This window comes from Lycorma delicatula, chromosome 1 (assembly GCF_047948215.1).
Source record: "Lycorma delicatula isolate Av1 chromosome 1, ASM4794821v1, whole genome shotgun sequence".
Taxonomy (NCBI): domain Eukaryota; kingdom Metazoa; phylum Arthropoda; class Insecta; order Hemiptera; family Fulgoridae; genus Lycorma; species Lycorma delicatula.
Window position 1 is genome coordinate 34,611,145 of NC_134455.1, and position 19,963 is coordinate 34,631,107.

The following is a 19,963-nucleotide window of genomic DNA, read 5'->3' on the forward strand; positions in this document are numbered from 1 at the left end:
TTTTTTCCAGAGTTGGTGGCACTGACTCTGGGATCTGCTGTTCTCGTTCTACTTCTGGGAATCTTCTCTCTCGTTCTTCAGAATTTAGTAGTTCCCAAAATATTCCACCATTTTCACCGTTTTTTTGTCGTTAGTTGCCATCTCTCCGATTTCCTTCTAAAGCAGAAACTTGGAGGAAAGTACTTGGTTAACTTCTGCTTAAAGATTCTATAGTAGTCTCTACTTAAAGAATCTATTATAGATTCTACTTTTCGAAACCTTGGTTAATTTGGTCAAGGAGACTGTTTTCAAAGTTTTAACTCACGTTTTTTAGGATTTTTGCTGTTCATTTCCTTTGTAGTCTAAATTGAACAAGCTTTTCCTGCATTTAATTAGCTTACCGATTTTTCCAGGATTTATTAAGTTTTCTAATGCATTGTCACACTCCTGATTCCACCACCAATGCCCCCTTTTCCTTGTTGTGTAAGCGATCTCTTGTGCAATCTCTACTATATATTTTTTTCAAGTTCTGCCAATTTAATTTTAAGATTTTCCAATTTGTCTTGAAACTGTCTTTTATTTTCTAGTAATTTTTGGGTATCTATCCTGTAAATTTTATTTTCGACTGTTATCTTCTTATTCTGAGGAATTTACTTTCATTATAGTGAAACAGTGATCTGAGTCAACATTAAGTCCCTTCTTCACTTTAACATTCATGATTTTCTGAGTGTATTTTTCTGGAAATGCCTGCAAGACCTTTACCCTTGTAAATTCTGAAATTCTTAGATTCAAAGTGGTTTTCGTCTAGATACCTAGTTTCTTGTATGGTTGCAATCAGTATCTTTTGACCATTGAATATGTCAACTAGATTTTTATGTTTACAGTCTTGATCATGACTTTATTGTCACCAGAAAACATTTATATGTTTTTGAACAGAACATTTACATGAAGTTTAAGTCCGGAGATTCCAAAAGACCCAGATTCCTTCGTGCAGTTCTCCAGAACCTTACCACATACCACTCTTTCCAGCAGTAGTGGATTTCTGAAATTTTTTATTACCATCTGGAGTAGTTGTCCTTTAATTTTTTCTGCCATCATGCTTAACTATCGAAAGTTTAGTTTTGGGGATTCAAATTCTCAGATCCGACAATACAACTGTTCAAATTCTCAGATCCGAAAGTACAGCTGCATTTGTTAGTCTCAGGAGAGAAAGTTGCAGCCGATGAAGTACAGATGCTGTTGGATCACTGCTCCAAACATGGAGACCAGATGTGTCCTTACTATTTTTGGTCCACCCCAAGAATTCTATTTCCTTGGTACCCACCATATCTGGTGAGCATTACCTTATCTGCTTCCTGGAAAGGCACCTAAAATGGGAATAGCAAAATCAACATGGACGGATTCTATTTATTTAAATAAAAAATATTTATAAACAGACCATAAGGTAGAAGTAAAGAAGTAAGTAATAGGCTAGATATTCTAGAATAAATTGGTACCAAGTAAAATACAGCTGAAGCTAACTGGTGAGAAAGAAGAGTTGAGTGTTCTCAACTATTTTTTTTAGAGGGGGACTTAACCCCCTCCTGATTTACATACATATCTGTACATTTCTCAAGTAAACATAACATTAACTTGAAGCAGTAATAACTTAACAATAAATTTTAGACTTTTAAAACCTTACTTATTCAAATTTTTACATAAAAAATAAGTTAACAGCCTTGTGTGTATAATATTCTCAACTAGCTTAAGACTAGCTTTTGTAGTTTTATTTTAAAAAGAACTGAAGCCGGTAATTTGGCTTCATGTTTATGAGAACTATATTGCATATATTCGAGGTCTGTAAAATAAAGTAATGAGACTGGTTCAGAAAAACTTTTTAATTACAATCCAATTATACATGGGCTCTTATCGCTTCAATATAGTTCCCTTGGGAAGCCACGCAACGCTACAAACGGTTGTCCCACTCTTCATATCAGTGTTGGAACTGAGAAACCAGAATATTCTTTACATGGTTGGTTTCATTTTTTTTTCTGTTTTTTACTGTTCCAAAATCGTGTTCCTTGAGGTGTTTTTCTGAAGTCGGGAACAGGAAAAAATCACAGGGATTCAAGTCAGGTGAATAAGGTGGTTGAGGAACTACAAGAATGTTTTTTCTCCGCCAAAAACTCATTAACTTTTTACTCTGCAGTGTAACAAGGTGCATTGTTATGACACAACACCCAGTTCTTTGATGGCTCAGTTCAAGCAGTTCAGGCGGGCAACTCTTTTCCGCAGTCTTTCAAGAATTTCTCAGTAAACATATTGATTTTTAGTCTGTCATGAAGGCAAAAACTGCTTATGGACAATGCAATTACTATCAAAGAAAAAAAATTAGCATGGTTTTGATTTGCTCATTTTTGCTTTTTTGGGATGTGGTGAGTTTGTTGAAGTGTTTTTTCACTCCTTGTTCTGGCGGTTTTTTTTTTGGGTCATACTCAAATATCCAAAATTCATCACCAGTAATAAATTTTTTTTGGAAAATCAGGATCAGTTTCAATTTGCCCTAGAAGAACGCGGCACAATTCCACCCTATCGTTTTTTTTTGTTCAACAGTGAGGTTTTTTGGAACCAATTTTGTACAAATTTTCATGTTCAATTCGTTTCTCAAAATTTGATGAACTGTGGTATGGTTCAAATTCAATTGTTCTGCAATCATTCTGACAGTTTATTACCGGTCGTACCGTATTAAGTCTCTGATTCGCCCAACATTGTAGTCACTTTTTGACGTTAACAGTCTTTCAGAGCGTGGATCGTCCTTAACTGATTCCCGGCCATCTGAAAATGCTTTAAACCACCTAACAACTTGAGCTCGTGACAGAACGTCATCTCCATACACCCTTTTCAATTTTAAAAAAGTTTCAGTAATATTCTCACTGAGTTTAACACAATACTTAATTGTACAACGTTGCTCATAATTAGTATCACTCATTTTTGTAACGCACAACAAAAACTCGTTTCACAAAAAGTTTGTTTACGTCTCACGTGGCAACAATGTGGCAAAAAATATTAATACCTAATATAAATCAGCTGTTCATATAACCATATGTTTACTAGTAACATTACAGTGTTGCCACTTTGGCTGCCAAAAAATAACTAGTCTCATTACTTTATTTACAGATATAATGTTGTTTCTTCTCATTTAATTTTCATAAGTAACAATATACTTAGTATATTAGTATATACTAGTATATTAGTATATACTTAGTATAAACATGCTACTCTTTTAGAAAATAAATTTTTAAGAATCTTTAACTTAGAAAGTAACTCATTTTAGATCTTATATTATAAAACTTCATGGTTTATTTTATTTTTCATTTTTTCTGAGGTGTTTTTGTCAGTATCTGATGTGCATCATATCAGTGTTAGCTGATACTGAAGTATGTTTCATTTTTAATTGCAATGTCTGCATAAAATTTTTTTTTTGTTTGTACAAATGTTAAAATTTATAATTCAAACATATCTTTGGAAAAACGAGTGGGATTACTAGATTATAAATAATTTTTTTCATATCACCTACAAAAATGAAAACTTAATGATTTCCATCACGTTACTACAATTGAATTCTGCACAACCTGGAGTTATATGCAATATGGAATTATAACTATATTTGTATACTGCATATATATGAAGAGTGGATTTAAGAAATTAATTTTTTAATCGTTTTTAAATTTCGTTATTTCTGTTGCAAGGAAAGGTGAAGAAATACCAATATACACCTGTACCAATGTTGCCAATTGTGAACCCAGATAATCCAAATCCTGGGCCAGGAAAATCATTTCTTTCAAACAGTTTAACACATTTAATAGTTAAAGCTTATCCTCAAGGTACATTAAGCAAATGGTTGTGCAGTGTTGACATGGGTGAATTTATATTTGTCAGTGAGCCGCAAGGAACATTCTGTCCAACCACAGAACTAAAAGGGAAAAAACAAATATACCTACTTGCTGCTGGAACCGGACTTACACCTATGTTATCTGTAATTCTTTGGGTTCTACAAACAACCAGGTAGATAAATCACTATCTCATCTCTTAAAATGGATTTATCTACAATTACTGTTAAAATTTTGCAGTTAACTACTGATAAAAAATCTTAATTGTAAGAACAATGATGTTTAGTAGCACATTTAATCCTTGGTAGCCATGGCCTTTAAGTATTAATATTTTTTATAACACCTTCTATTTATGATTTTCTCAAGAATGCAAACAATTAATGAAACATTTTGTTTAAAAGAGTACATCTTTATATTTATTTTAAAAAAATATAAAACTGCTAAAATCAATCTAAGATTTTTACTTCCTTGTTCGAAGTAAAGGAAGTATGTGATCGCGAAAAAATTTGGTGTTCAGATTTCAACAAAAAATTAATAAAAATATGCATTTAGACCATCCCCTGAATCCATTTTGACTAGTTTCGGCGTGACATCTGTGCGTATGTATGTATCTCGCATAACTCAAAAAAGATTAGCCGTAGGATGTTGAAATTTTGGATTTAGGACTGTTGTAATATCTAGTTATGCACTTCCCCATTTGATTTCAATCAACTGAACCAAAAAAGCCCAAACACCAAAAAAATTGGATTTTGGACTTTTTCTTAACTGCAGTAGTAAGTCCTCATTGAGAGCTTTTCAACGATATCATAAGTGGAACTTATTTTCATTGGTTCCAGAATTATAGCCAAATAAAATTTTAATTAATAAAATATTTGGATCTTATAAGGGAAAGGCACATCGTTTCAACTCAGACTTCATCTCCTTTTTTTTAACTTTTTTTAATTTAAATATATTGATTAATTAATAATTATTAACGCCTAATTGTAAAAAAAGTTTACGATAAATAATTCAATAATAACAATAAAAATTTAAAAATATCAGAAGTTATTAATGAAATAAAATTTTATATACTTTTCATTTAAAAAAAATGCGTATACGAAATTTAACAGACATACAAGGAAGTCATGTGATGTCCGCATCAGATTTTTTATATTCTTTTAACTACATTATGCATTTTGTTCAGTAACTGCGACTGGTTGCTTTAAGCAACATATTCAAGGCCGACTTTCTTCAATTAATCTTCATTTAAGATTTATGCTTTGCGCTCTCTGCTCTAGATGTTGTTATGAGTGTTACTCATGTAAAGCTCTGAAGTACAAATAGCTCCAGCAGAATTGCCTTCTTTGAGAGTATATAATGATATTTACTGCACCAATATCGATGGTGAACAGTGTGAAGTTGTCACCTGCTGTTTGACTGACGCATGATAATATATTCAGCTCAGTGAAGGAAGGATGCTATATAGAGCAAATAATTTCTTTACCTTTCTGGTAAGACTGACTATGACTTGTTATTCTGGCAAACTGCTATGCCATTCTCTGGGATGACTGATGTCTCATATCATATTACACATAAACTTATGATTGCAATACTTAAAAAATACTCTTATAGAATCCAGAAGTAAATTTTATGTTTTTAGAATTAATTAATATATTTATATATTCTTTTGTAATGTGTTCTTAAAATGTATGTTTTAATAAAGTGTTACTTATTAATCTGAAAAAGGAGACAGTTGAAAGCTCATATTCTAACTTATCTATTTTATTTTTTTTAAATTTGAATGGGCATTGTCTGCTTTATTAGTATTAGTAAGCCTGTAGCAAAGAAACATAAAGGACATGGTCCACAGTCTCATCGACCCTACATTCCGGGCATAACCCCGAATCAAAAAACCAGACCTAACCAAACTCACCCTAAAAGCACCATGTCCGAAAGAAAATGTGTTGTATACCGATTAAGGGAAACCCACCTAATTGCTCGCAGCTCTCTAACATCTGGAAATATACCATGCGTATATCGACCAGTAGAAGAATCGTTCCACCTAACTTGCCAAAAGTCAAAACCTTGGTCTTCAATCTCTTACATACGCCCAGAAGTAAGAAGAAGGCCTTCCTTCTTAAAGATATACCCCTTGCTACGTTCCGTAGCTAAAATGTCAATGGGTTTTATGCCGGCGATCACAGAGACTGCCTCTCTCAAGATAGTTCTGCAGCCTCCTACAACAACTAACAATAGAAGACGCTGGGCTTGCAATAAAATTTTCCGATAACATTGGAATTGTAAACGATGAGCCCAGATGGGCGCAGCGTACAACATTATGGCCTCACTGACACCTTTTTAAAGAATAGGCATCGTACGAAAATTCAACCCCCAATCGGGATGGATGACTCTACGAACACCAACGAAGGCATTTATAGCTTCCTTGCGACAACCTAAAGGTGCTCCCTGAATTGAAGCATCTCATCAAAGATTACACCCAGACACTTCTGAACGGTAACATACGTGATTGGAAGGCCGTCTATCACGACCCGTGGGTAACTGGTCGCGGCTAGACGACCTTTAAGAAACATCATAGTGATTTTCTCCACACTGAAAACCATCTTATGCTGAAGACACCACAACCTTAGTACCTGACATACCTGAGTCGCTCTGAGTTCTATCACAGCACGCAAGTTTCCCTCGACCAGCAACCCATCGTCGGCATAAGCCACGATGCGGCAGCCACTGGGCATCCACAACCGCATTACAGAGTCGAATTCAACAACCCAGACGAGGAGACCTAAAACACTGCCCTGTGGACAACTTTTTAAGAGAGTCTTTCCTACTTCTGAACCGCCGTCATGAAGGACAATAGTTCTGTTGCTGAAATAGCTTGAGAGAGTTTCAATCTCATTTAGCGTGCAACTACGCTGCTGCAACTGAAACAAGGCAGAGGGCGATCACAAGTTACTGAAGGCCCCGGATATGTTCAGAAAGACGCTAAGCACATATTTGCACTCGCTGGTCGAAGCCAAATTCAAAATTCATTACCCTAAAAATAATGTCCTCTGTGCCCTTGCCAGGGCGAAAATAATACTCATCGTTCATTAGCGAACGATTAGAAGTCAACCTACTATTAATGCGGAGGTAGAAGACCTTCTCAAAAACTTTACCTACAATAGGCAAGAGCGTCAGAGCCCGGTAAGAAGAAGTTACAGTGAGGTACTTGTCGCCACATTCGAAGAGCAGTTTCAACACACCAGGTTTCCAACACGCTGGAAAATATCCAGGAAAACGAATCCTATTAAAAGCCCCATTCAGGGACCAAGAATCACTAGCAACGTGCGAATAAAGAGTTCCACTGTCATACAATCATATACGGGGGCTTTATTCTTATCCAGGCTACAAATTACTTGGCGGACTTCCGCCTCAGTAATCTCAGAAGACTGATTCCCGGAGAAAGAACCTACAACATCCCTTCCGACACGTCGATGATAAGAGGTTTTACCAACCTCAGATCATCTAGAAGCGGATCGCTCATCAGAAAATTGAGGACACGATATTTGTCTATTACAACTCCATCCTGGGTCGAGAGAGCCGATTGAAGAATGTATTTTTTCTTCTTATGACCAAGAACTTTATAAACGATACCCCGTGAGTTCTTATTTCCCTACTCTTGTGTAAAAGAGCGCCAGGAATCACGCTTAAAAGACCTAACCTTATAAAAATACTCGGTCCTTCGACGACGATAGTCCGCAAGCAAGACTGCACGCTCATCAGGACCACCCTCACACTATGCGGCTCTCCTGAGCCGGCCCACAATCCGCTTCATCGCGGTTAAGTCCCGAGTCCATCACCCAGCTACTCTCTCCCGACCAGTCCCTCTGAGAATTGACTGATCAGCGGCTTAACTGCCGCAGAAGAAAAATCCTCTGCCAGGTCTTCTAATGAGAGCTCGTCCAGTCCTCGAGCAACAACTCGAAGCCTGACCGTAAGAATATTAGAAAACTTGAGTTAATCCACCCGCCTGTGCAGAAAGCGCCCCTGCTGAACAGGGAGGTATCCCCTATAGATATCACGCAGCCCACCTACCAAGTCAAAAACTATTAGTCGATGAACGCTCGCGCAATCATCGACTACAGACCAGTTCTGAATACTACCAGGGATGTCCTTGCCGATGGTAACATCAATGTTGGTACCATGGAAGGCTCTCCGCCCTACGATCGCTCGAGCGAAATTAGACAATTCACCAGCAACATTAAAGACATTAAAATTATGCTGCGCGATGAAACCTTCAATTAACTCACCGCCATCATCCGTGATCCCACTGTGCCAAAGAGGCAATTTGGCGTTCACATATGCACCTATAAGAATCGGGCAATTTTCTACCAGCCTAACAATTCTTTCCCATTTTTCCAAATGCTATTCAGTCGGATCCCTGTACTGAAAGTACGAACTAACAACAATTAGATACAAACCATCCACAGCAAACCAGATAACGACGTAATGCGTGTCAGTGGTTTGCAATATGAAGACGCTATCTAAAGACTTCCTGCACAGAACGGTGGATTTATTGTCACCGATGAAAAACATCTTCTAACTTGGGAAACTTGGCAGATCACCTTTGACCACGTACGGATGTTATAGAAGAACAACATCGAGGCTTCTTTTTTCGACATCTTCACCTAACTCAACTTTGACTACATAGGCACCCTGGGTATTTAGTTGACCGAACCTAACCATCGAGAGAGTTGAAGTAAATCTCAACCGCTATTTTGTAGCATTCACACTCCTTGCTATTTACCGAGTGCCTAAGACTCTAAAGCAACCTTTTACAGTTAACACAAGTCAAAGCCTCTTTTTTCTGCTGACAATCGTCAGGGTTGTAGTCCTCCTCACCACAATGCACGCATACCGACGCATACATACAGAATTTGGGCCTCTGGCCGAAGCGAAAACATTTGAAGCATCGCTGCAAGTCAAGGTATTCCCTGACGTGATAGGATGCGAAATCCAAAAAGATCCTTCCCACAAACAAAACTTCTGAAAGAGACCAGCGCCTAACTCGAACACACTATGATACCGTAGGGCATCACGCTTCCCTGTCTTGAAGACTAGCCTGCATTCCTTTTTGAACGTAGCCTCGTCTAAATCGGTGTTCTGATCTCTAATCAGAGTCAGAAATTCCTCATCGGAGAAGCAGCGGTCAATGTCTTATATTATGACACGGGGCCTACGACTGCGCTTAGGGGTCATCTTGAGCTCAAGCTTCTGTACCGCACGAGAGTCCTAGATCACTCTGAAAGTCTCCTTGTTATCCGCTACCACTATCAAACCCACCAAACAACATTTCAATTCCCGCCGAGTGAGAAGAACTCCTGCCTTGTGACATGTCCGGTTTCCATATTACCCCCTGCGTTCCTAACCATTTCTGGCTTAATCGCAGGACATCTTGCCCTCAAGCTGATCACGTTCCACAGTCATCAGTCGACCTCGATGAGATGCCACTGATGCAAATACCTCGAAAAATATTCACATCAGTTAATTCCGCCCTAGTCAAGATTTGCCTTCATACAAGACGTCATAAGGGGTACATAAATAAAAATCGAATAATGTGTTAAACAAAGATGGTACACCGATATATAATACGAAATGTAAAGTCGATTGATAAGTAGAATATATTGAAGAGTTATACGGAGGAAATGAATTAGAAAATGGTGTTATAGAGGAAGAAGAGGTAGTTGAGGAGGAAGTTGGAATATGTAAAACAAATTGTTAGGGATATAGGATGTAGGGGTATACTGAAATTAAACGACTAGCACTAGATAGGGAATCTTGGAGAGCTGCATCAAACCAGTCAAATGACTGAAGACAAAAAAAAACAAGACGTCAGACAGCTAACTCTAACACGTAACTCTTAGGAACTGCTAAAACTAACTGCCTACCCGCGGAAGATTAAAGACCCCGCGCGCCTAACTCTATTATCAATCTATCACCACCTAAAACCGTATTTACCCATTTTACAATAAGATTGATTCAGTAATTCCCATGCCACGACAGCATATTTTAATAAATTTAGTGATTCGAGTGACCAATTGTTAATGAAAATGTCCCAGGAGACCTCAGGTCTTGTCCATTCGGGAGCTGAGTATAACCTCTAGTCTCCCACTTCAGCTCCAACTTTGAGGACCGCTTGGATTTAACGCTAAGTTGATCGCAACTAGCATTTACTTATTTTCCCCTTAAGTGCACTCTAATTCAATAAATCGCCATGATAAGTTAGTGAAATCGTACTCGGGAGGATGAAACTCACCCTCCCGAGCACGATCCTCATTGATACTCGAAACTACGCTAACCAGGGCTCGGTGCCAAGTATGCCTACCTCAAGCCCAATCAACTGTCAGAGCGGGAACCTAGCTACCCGGGTAGCTAACACTAAATGAACCCGCAATCGCCAGCGCAAGATGTGAGAAGAAGCAAGCTAGCAAAATAAAATTGTAAAAAATACAGCAGAAGAAACTGCCTAGAAATAATTCTCTATCAGGTTTTCTATAACTACTCAAACAGCACTTTAGTCAGAGACTGAAGCAACTCAAACTAAGGAGATTATGTCAACCCATCCCCAATGCAAAAGCGTCCCTGTATACAGGAAAAATAGCCCGCAGAAAATTCCCACAGTTCATCACTTAATGCGTGCCAAAGAAGCGATTTGGCAATCGCAATAGACCGAAACCAACAGCCTTTTGCATCGACGAATGGGTAAATCATTACACATGTGAAGAGACCATAAAAACCTCATGACTGGCAGATCACTCTGCTAGTAAAGGACGCTTCAAAAAAGCAACCCCGAGGCTCACAACAACAGTTCACCTAACACTAGATACAGACATCAAGCATTTAATGAGAAGTCCTAACTTTCTAGGGAATTGAAGTACAATTCTACCGCACATAAATAGCAGCCACCGTCCTTACTGTTGACCGAGTGTTTGCAATCTTTGGGCAACCTTTTACAGTTGACGCAGAATGGAGCTCGACTTTCTGTGGACAGTCTTTACGCTTGTGATCCTTCTCACCACAATTCGCGCAGACTAACGCATACTTACAGAATTTGACTTTGCGGCCAAAACGACAGCACTTAAAGCACCTTTGCACATCAATACTCCCTGACTCGACAGAACATGAGATCGAGATACAACCTACCCGCACACAAACTTCTTAAAGAGACCAGCGCCAAGTTCAAAAACACCGTGATACTGATGAACATGACGCTTCCCAGTCTTGAAGTGTAGCCTACACTCTTGCTTAAATGCGGCCTCATCCAACTCAGTGTTCTGCTCTCTAACAAGGGACAGAACATCCTCGTCAGATAGCCATTGGTCAATGTTGTAGACAATGACCCGGGGCCTACACTTGCGTTTTGAGTCCACCTTGACCTCGAGCTTTTTCACCTCAGAAGACTCCGTGATAACTCGGACAGTCTCCTTCTCGTTGGCAACCAATACAAGACCCTTGCTGGTCTCTTTGATTTTCCTAACTTTAGATTCTTCCGCTTACCACGAAGGGAAAACTGGGAAGTCCTCTTTGAGTTTTCTACTAGTCTTCGTAGACCCCTCAACCTTGTTAACAAAAAGTACCTCGGGCTGCAGCGACGCTTGGCTAGTTTCGCGTTTGTCCCGCACGACTTCGGAGTAACGCCTCAGTCGTCCAGGTGCTAGAACCGGTGGTGCCTGTACAATTTTCACTTCCTTGGCCCAGGAGGCCAACTTTTCATAGCCTTCCACCAAAGCGGAAAGAACTCCCTTAACATGCCTAAGCCTGGGAAAAATCCTGCTCCTCGCCACTGCACTGACTCTGTGGGGGGGGGGGGGGGGAGAGTCCAATAAATTCTCGATGGTCTGCTGGGCTGCGAGAAGTATCTGGGGTAGAACTGTCAGATCTACCCTTAGTTGCACGAAACTCTTCGACTAACGGGACGCTTGTAACGCTTCCGGTCGCCATACCACCCCCCGTTAAAGCCCATCAGGGCTTGGGAGTTGTCTTTCGCCCGCTAACTCTTTACATCTCATAGTAATAAGCCGGGTCTCGTTGGGATGCCACCGATGTAAATGCCTCGGTAGACATTTACATCAGTGATTTTTAAACTCAGCTTTTGCCTTCGCTGTAGGTCAGGCATCATGAATGTCCTACATCGTTGTCCTCTGAACTAGCTAACCGAGCTCGCAGAAGCACGAACCCCGCGCCTAACTTTTATTGAGCCAATTTCTAGTAAATATCTTGAAATTCGAAGCAATTAAATTAATAACATACCACAAAAAATATTGTTAGCAAGAAAGAAATTTACTCCTAGTTCCCTTAGTGAACTCTAGTTCAGTTCATACCCCTGACTTTAGGTTAATTTACGGACTCCGGTCTGGTCTACAAGGGAGGGGCGTACAGACCTCCTACTCCCACTCAGCTCCATCACAGAGTCCCGCGTGATATTTACTTTCTTCAACCACCGTCGAGATGCCGCCACACCTCACGGCTGCATGGGAACCATGCCATGGCAGTGTAGTCGCCATTCCGCCCACAGTGTCGTGTGCTCGTTCAAACTGCTCTCGTCAAAACGACGCTACACCTTACGGCTGTATAGTAACCCATGCCCACAGCAGTGCAGTTGCCATTCCGCTGATTGCTGATATTCAAATAATCACTACAATTCAAATTCTAAGCGTGGCTCGACGCCATATGCCTACCTCCGGCCAATCAACTCCCCAGGCGGTCCCTAGCCACCCGAGTGTCATCGACCTTACAGTCCAGATCAGACCGGAGTCAACCAAACCAAACCTAACCAAACTATTCCTAAAGGCACCTTGTCCCGAAAAGAATTGATTTGTAAACCGATCGATTAAGGGAAACCCAATTAATTGCTCGCAGCTCCCTGACATTTGAAAAGATACCATGCGTGTATCGACCAGTAGAAGAATAGTTCCACCTAGCTTGCCAAGAGTCAAAACTTTGGTCTTCAATTTCTCGCATACGCACAGAAGTAAAAAGGTCTTCCTTCTTAGAAACATACTGTTTGCTACGTTTCATAGCTACAATATCAATGGGTTTAATGCCGGAGATCACAGAGACTTCCTCTCTCGAGACAGTTCTATAACCACCGACAACATTTAACAATAGAAGACGCTGGGCTCGCAAAAGAATGACCTTAATAACTTGGAATTGTAAACGATGAGCCAAGACGGACGCAGCGTACAACATTATGGCCTCACAGACACCTTTGTAGAGAATATGCATGGTTCGATAATTCAGTCCTCAATCGGGATGGATGACTCCACGGAATCCAAAGAAGGCATTGATGGCCTTCTTTGCAACAAACTCGAAGTGCTCCTAGAATCCTCTCATCAAGGATTACAACCAGATACTTCTGAACGGTAACATACCTAATCAGAAGGCGGTCCATCACAACCCGCGGGTAACGGGTCGCGGCTAGACAATCATTCAAGTATCATACAAGTATCATAGTGGTTTTCTCCAAACTGAAAACCATCTTACGCTGAAGACTCCACAACCTGGAACCATACATGCCTGCATCGCTCTGAGCTCTATCTTGGCACGCGTGTTGCCCTCGACCAGCAGTAACCAATCATCGTCATAAGCCACGATGCGGCAGCCATTGAGCATCCGCAACCACATGAGAGAGTCGAACTCAACGACCCAGACGGGTGGACCTAAAACCCTGCCATGAGGACAACCTTCTGACAGGGTCTTTCCTACTTCCGTGCCGCTGTCACAAAGGATGACGGTTCTGTCGCTGAAGTAGCTCGAGAGAGTTCTAATCTCATTTAGCGTGCACCCATGGTGCTGAAGTTGAAATAAGGCGGAGGACCACCACAAGTTATTGAAGGCCCCGGATACGTCCAAAAAGACTCCAAGCACATATTTGCACGCGTTGCAGAAAGCCCGATCCATTACCCTAAAAATTGCCTCCTCTGTGCTCTTGCCGGTGGGAAAACCATACTGGTCATCCATCAGCATATGGTTAGAAGTCAACCTACAATTAATGCAGAGATATAAGACCTACTCGAAAACATTACCTACTACAGGCAAGAGCATCAGAGGACGGTAAGAAGAACTTACAGTGGGATCCTTGTCGGCACCTTTGAAGATCAATTTCAACACACCACATTTCCAACACGCTGGGAAATATCCAGTAAAAAGCATCCTATTAAAAACCCTAGTCAACGGAGCAAGAATCACCGGCAACGTGCAAACAAGGAGATCCAAGATGATACCATCATATCAGGGGGCTTTATTCCTAGCCAGGCTACAAATTACTTGGCGGACTTCCGCCTCAGTAATCTAAGAAGACAAATTCTCAGAGTGAAAACTAACAACTTCCCTGTGAACACGTCGATGATACGAGGTTTCACCAACCTCAGTATCATCTGAAAGCAGTTAATTGTCAGAAAAGTTAATAATCAGAAAAATGAGGACAAGATCTTTGTCTATAACAATTCCATCCTGGGTTGAGAGAGCCGACAGAAGAATGTATTTTTCCGCTTATGACCAAGTACTTTAAACAGAAAATACTCGGTCCTCTTCCGACGATAATCCGCAACCAGAAATGCACGCCGATCAGGATCACCCTCACGCTGTGCGGCTCTCCTGAGCCGGCCCACAGTCAGCTTCATCGCGGTCAAGTCCCGAGTCCACTATCCAGCTACTCTCTCTCTACCCGTGCTTCTGGGAATCGACTGTTCAGCAGCTTCAACCGCCGCAGAAGAAAATTCTCTGCCTGGTTTTCTAACGGGACCTCGTCCAGACTTCGAGCAAAAACTCGCTGCCTGGCCGCAAGAATGTTTAAAAACCTAGGCCAATCCGCACGCCTGTGCAGGAAGCGCCCCTGCTGAACAGGAACGTTCCCCCAAAAGACATCACGCAGTCCACCTACCAATTTAAAAACTACTAGCCGATGATCACTCGCAATCATCAACTATAGACCAGTTAAGAATCCTAAAGGGATATCCTTATCCATGGTAATATCGATGTTGGTACCATGGAAGGCTCTCCGCAAACCAACTGCATCGGTGAAGGTAGACAATTCGCCGGCTCATTAAAGACATTAAAATGCTGCGCGATGAAACCTTCGATCAATTCGCCGCCATCATCCGTGATCCCACTGTGCCATGCATGTCAGAGGCCTGCCATATGAAGATGCTACCTAAAGACTTCCCGCACAGTACGAAGGATTTGCTGTCACCAACGAAAATTTTCTTTCATCCTGGAAAACCTGGCAGATCACCCCTGACCACGTACGGGTGTTGTAGAAGAACAACATCGATGCCCCGTCTCTTGACAACTTCACCTAACTAAATTTGGACTGTATAGGCACCCTGTGCATTTAGCTGACCGAACCTCACCATCAAGGAAGTTGAAATAAACCTCAACTGCCCTCTTGTAACAACCACACTCCTTGCTATTCACGGAGTGCCTATGAATCTTACACAACCTCTTACAGTTGACGCAAGTTGGAGCCTCAGTTTTCTGCTGACAATCGTCACGCTTGTGGCCCTCTTCACCGCAATGCGCACAGAATTTGGCCCTATGGCCGAAGCGACAACATTTGAAACATCGCTCTACGTCAAGGTATTCCTTTACGCGCAAAATCCAGGAAAATTCTACCCTCCGACAAGAATTTCTGGAAGAGACCAGCGCCTAATTCAGAAAACCCGTGATACCAAGCGGCATCACGCTTTCCTGTTTTGAAGATTAGCCTACACTCCTTTTTGAACGTAGCCTCTTCCAAGTCAGTCTTCTGCTCTCTCATCAGGGTCAGAACCTCCTCATCGGAGAGACCACGGTCAATGTCATAGACTACGACACGGGGTCTACGACCTCGCTTGGGATCTACCTTGACCTCAAGCTTCTGCACTGCAGGAGAGTCCTTGATGACCTGGACCGTCTCCTTGTTGTCGACAACCACAACTATACCCTTGCTGGCCTCTTTTATATCCTTAATACGCAGGCCCTTCCGGCTGTTAAATATATATATAAATATATATTCAACATATAAAGTATATATATCATATAAAATAGAATGTCCTGACTGATTCACTGACTCATAATCAACGTACAACCAAAACTACTATAGGTAGATTCAGGGTACCTTCGTATCTTTAAGTAGGCGTGCACTAAGAAAGGATTTTGCGAAATTTTGATTTTAAGGGGTTCAAATCGATAAAAAAACTAAATTTCGTGTTTTTGTTTTAATAACAGCGCTATCTGTTGGACGTAAAAGCAACATACGCTATACTAAATATTTTACGATTCCATTACAATGTTTCCAATATGTGTGTTCGCTATAGACTAAAAAACTACTGGACCGATTTACGCGCGGGGAGAAAGGGAGAAGGGTAATAGGAAAAAACCGAAAAAGGTAAAAGGGAAGAAGGTAAAAATGGAAAAAGGGGAAAATGGAAAAGAAAAGAGGAAGAGGGAAAGGAAAATGGGGGATGAGTAATGGGAAAGGGAAATAAAGGAAAGAGAAACGGGAAAAGGAAAGGGAAACGGGAGAAAATGGGAAGCGAGAGCGAAGCGAGCCATGACCATCTGATCGTGACGGGAAGCGCAAGTAACCATACAGTACGGGCGAAACCACGATAGGGATATTAGATTTGAGATTGTAATAAATTATTTTTTTATCTTTATTAAATTATTTTAATTCATTCATAAAATGAATTGATCTAACACATATTATTCAATTTTCTTATCTTCCTTTTTTTTGTTTTCCTTTATTTAAGTTTTGGGCAAAAATTCATTGTTTATTGTATATTCCTTCAGTATTTTTCATAAAAATTTTTATATACCGTTTTATCAGGATTTAATGAAAATCTAAATATAATATTGCTGATTAAATATTTTTTTATTTATAAAAAAATAAGTTTGCTACTAAAAAGCATTGCGAGTGAAGCTACAACTACATTGTGAGCGAAGTCGCGACGAGGTACGCTAGTATATATACATATACATATACATATATATATATATGTATATATACATATACATATACATATATATATATATAAACATCATTTAATAAGGTAAACTAAATTATTTACATCAAGTGGTTAAAAAAGAACTTTTTTCTTTCATGAAATGTTTTTTCTGAACTATTACTACTAATAAAACAGAAGCTATGATAAATAAAAAATAAAATTCTTATTTTTACAGGAAAACAAAATTACATTTAATATTTTTTAATAGATATGAAGAAGATATAATATGGAGAAAAGAAATAGATGAAACAACTTACGTAGATGGAAGGTAAAAAAAAAATCTATTAAAAATAAATGCTAAATATATTATTTGCTAACAGCATATTGCATTTATTTTATTTTTTATTGCAGTAATTTGTATAACTTTGTGTTAACTAATTCTATTTAGTGCATTTCTTAAGCAGTTGTTAACATTAATTATATCACTAGGTTTTAATTTTATTTGTTAGAATCTGGTTCACAGGATAATTACAAACTTGCTCATTCAGAACACAAGAACACCAAATATCTAAACTTATGTTACTTTTAGAACAGAAAATCTACTAACAAAATGTTGTATACTAGACTGTTATCAATATACTCCAAACTGTACTGTCATCAATAACTTCAAAGTGAAGTTATCTTCATTTTGAAGAAATTCAAAGTGAAACATTATTTAAATAATCAGCTAGTACACTTTGAACATATTTAAATACAGGTTCTTTTAAATAAAATTGTAAGTAGAGAAATTTTTTCATGTGTTAGCGAAGAAAGTTTTAAAAAATTAGACTGAAAACATTTCTTCAGTGAGAATACAATTCTCAAATAAATTAAACGTGTCTGCCTCCGTAGCGTGAGTGGTAACGTCTCGGCCTTTCATCCGGAGGTCCCGGCTTCAAATCTCGATCAGGCATGGCATTTTCACACGCTACAAAAATCGTGAAGTAAAATTATTAAATATAAAGCAGCTCATTTTCAAAATAATGGAACTTCTTCCACAATACTATTTGAAGGTAATTAGGGGCACTTCCTTCACTTAAATCACTTGTAGCATTATTATTAATAGGGTTCGTTGTAAAATATGTAACTGAATAACATATTATGTTTGTAATAATATATTAATTTCCAAGAATCAATTTTCGCGGCACCTCGAATCTTCAGTTAATATTGAATTCTACAATTACATTATACTCGTATATAATTCTTTTAAAAATCTGTTAGTTTAGATTGTTCTCTGTGTTTTATATATATATATATATATATATATATATATATATATATATATATATATAATGTTACATTTATATAACATAGATTCAATATATAAACCCACCGGGTTGGTCTAGTGGTTAACGCATCTTTCCAAATCAGCTAATTTGGAAGTCGAGAGTTACAGCGTTCAAGTCCTAGTAAAGCCAGTTATTTTTACACGGATTTGAATACTAGATCGTAAATACCGGTGTTCTTTGGTGGTTGGGTTTCAATTAACCACACATCTCAGGAACGGTCGAACTGAGAATGTACAAGACTACACTTCATTTATACTCATACATAACATCCTCATTCATCCTCTGAAGAATTATCTAAACGGTAGTTACCGGAGGCTAAACAAGAAAAAAGAAAAGAGATTCAATATATAACACATGATGTATTTATGTAACTCAGTTATATATTTTCTCTATTATATATATATATATATATATATATATATATATATATATATATATATATATACGAGGTGCGACAATAAAGTAATGAGACTGATTTTTCTTTGCAAGATGTGGCAACCCTGCAGCTTGCGTAGGCACACCATCTTTGACCTTGGTCTATAAGCTACTTCTTGTCCAAGCGGCACATTGATGCGACTGCTCAGTCGTGAGTTGTGCTGTAATAAGTGAATACGTGTTTGTGTCTCTCGTCACAGAAATGAAACCGCAAAATATTGCGCAACGGTATGCCATTTCTTTTTGCGTTAAATCGGGTGAAAACGCGACGACAACTTACGGTAAGCTTCAGAAGGCTTTTGGAGAGGAGGTTATGTCAAGAGCTCAAGTTTATCGGCGTCATAAAATTTTTAGTGAAGGCAGAACGAATGTTGAAGATGGAGACCGCAGCGGACGACCATCAACCTCACGGACAGATATCAACTTGACCAGGGTGCGTGAAATCGTACGATCTGATCGAAGATTATCCGTGAAAATGATTGCAGAAGAACTCAACATCAAACGAGAAACGGTTCGTCTAATATTAACTGAAGATCTTGTTACGAGAAAGATTTGTGCAAAAATGGCCCAAAAATCTCACACAAGAACAGCGAGAAACACGGAAAAATGTGGCAGCCGATCTGTTAGAGCAAACGGAAATCCAGATTTGTTGAGCCGTGTTATCACTGGTGATGAAGGTTGGTTTTTTCAATACGATCCAGAGACAAAACGCCAAAGTTCGCAACGGTGCTCAGACCAAAAAAAGCTCGCATGTCAAAGTCAAAAGTGAAATGCACGCTTGTGTGCTTCTTCGATTCCAAGGGAATTGTTCATAAAGAGTGGGAACCTCCTGAAAAAACAGTTAACCGATATTTCTACAAAAAAATTTAGAAAGACTTCGTAAACGAGTTCTTCGTGTCCGTGCCGACATTGCTGATAATTGGATTCTGCATCACGATAATGCGCCATCCCATACTGCTCTGTCAGTACAGCAATTTTTAACCTCAAAACAAATTTCAGTACTACCACAGCCACCTTATTCACCAGATATAGCTCCGCGCGACTTTTTTTCTATTTCCAAGAGTCAAAATGGCGGTCAAGGGACACCATTTTCAAACAACACAAGATGTCCAAAAAGCTATGACGAGGGTCTTGGAGGATATTACAGAAGATGAGTTCCAGAAATGATACCATCAATGGCAGAAGCGCTGGAATAAGTGTGTGCAATCAGAGGGGAACTACTTTGAAGGAGACAACACTAAACATGACTAAAACGGTAAGCAACATTTTTTCACATCAGTCTCATTATTTTATTGTCGCACCTCGTATATATATATATATATATACAGTACAGTAGGGCCTCCCTTAACCAAGCCCCTCTTATCTTAACCGAGATGTCTGGCCACCGCGG

General features: G+C 39.3%; 1 protein-coding gene across 1 annotated transcript in view; it reads left to right on the forward strand.

Annotated features, from left to right (window-relative positions):
• Positions 1-19,963, forward strand: part of LOC142317470 (uncharacterized) — a 35,738-nt gene that overhangs the window by 6,850 nt on the left and 8,925 nt on the right. Inside the window, exons 3-4 of the mRNA XM_075354037.1 lie at positions 3,708-4,023; positions 17,046-17,138. Coding sequence (XP_075210152.1) covers positions 3,708-4,023; positions 17,046-17,138 — 409 coding nt within the window. The remainder of the gene's footprint in view (positions 1-3,707; positions 4,024-17,045; positions 17,139-19,963) is intronic.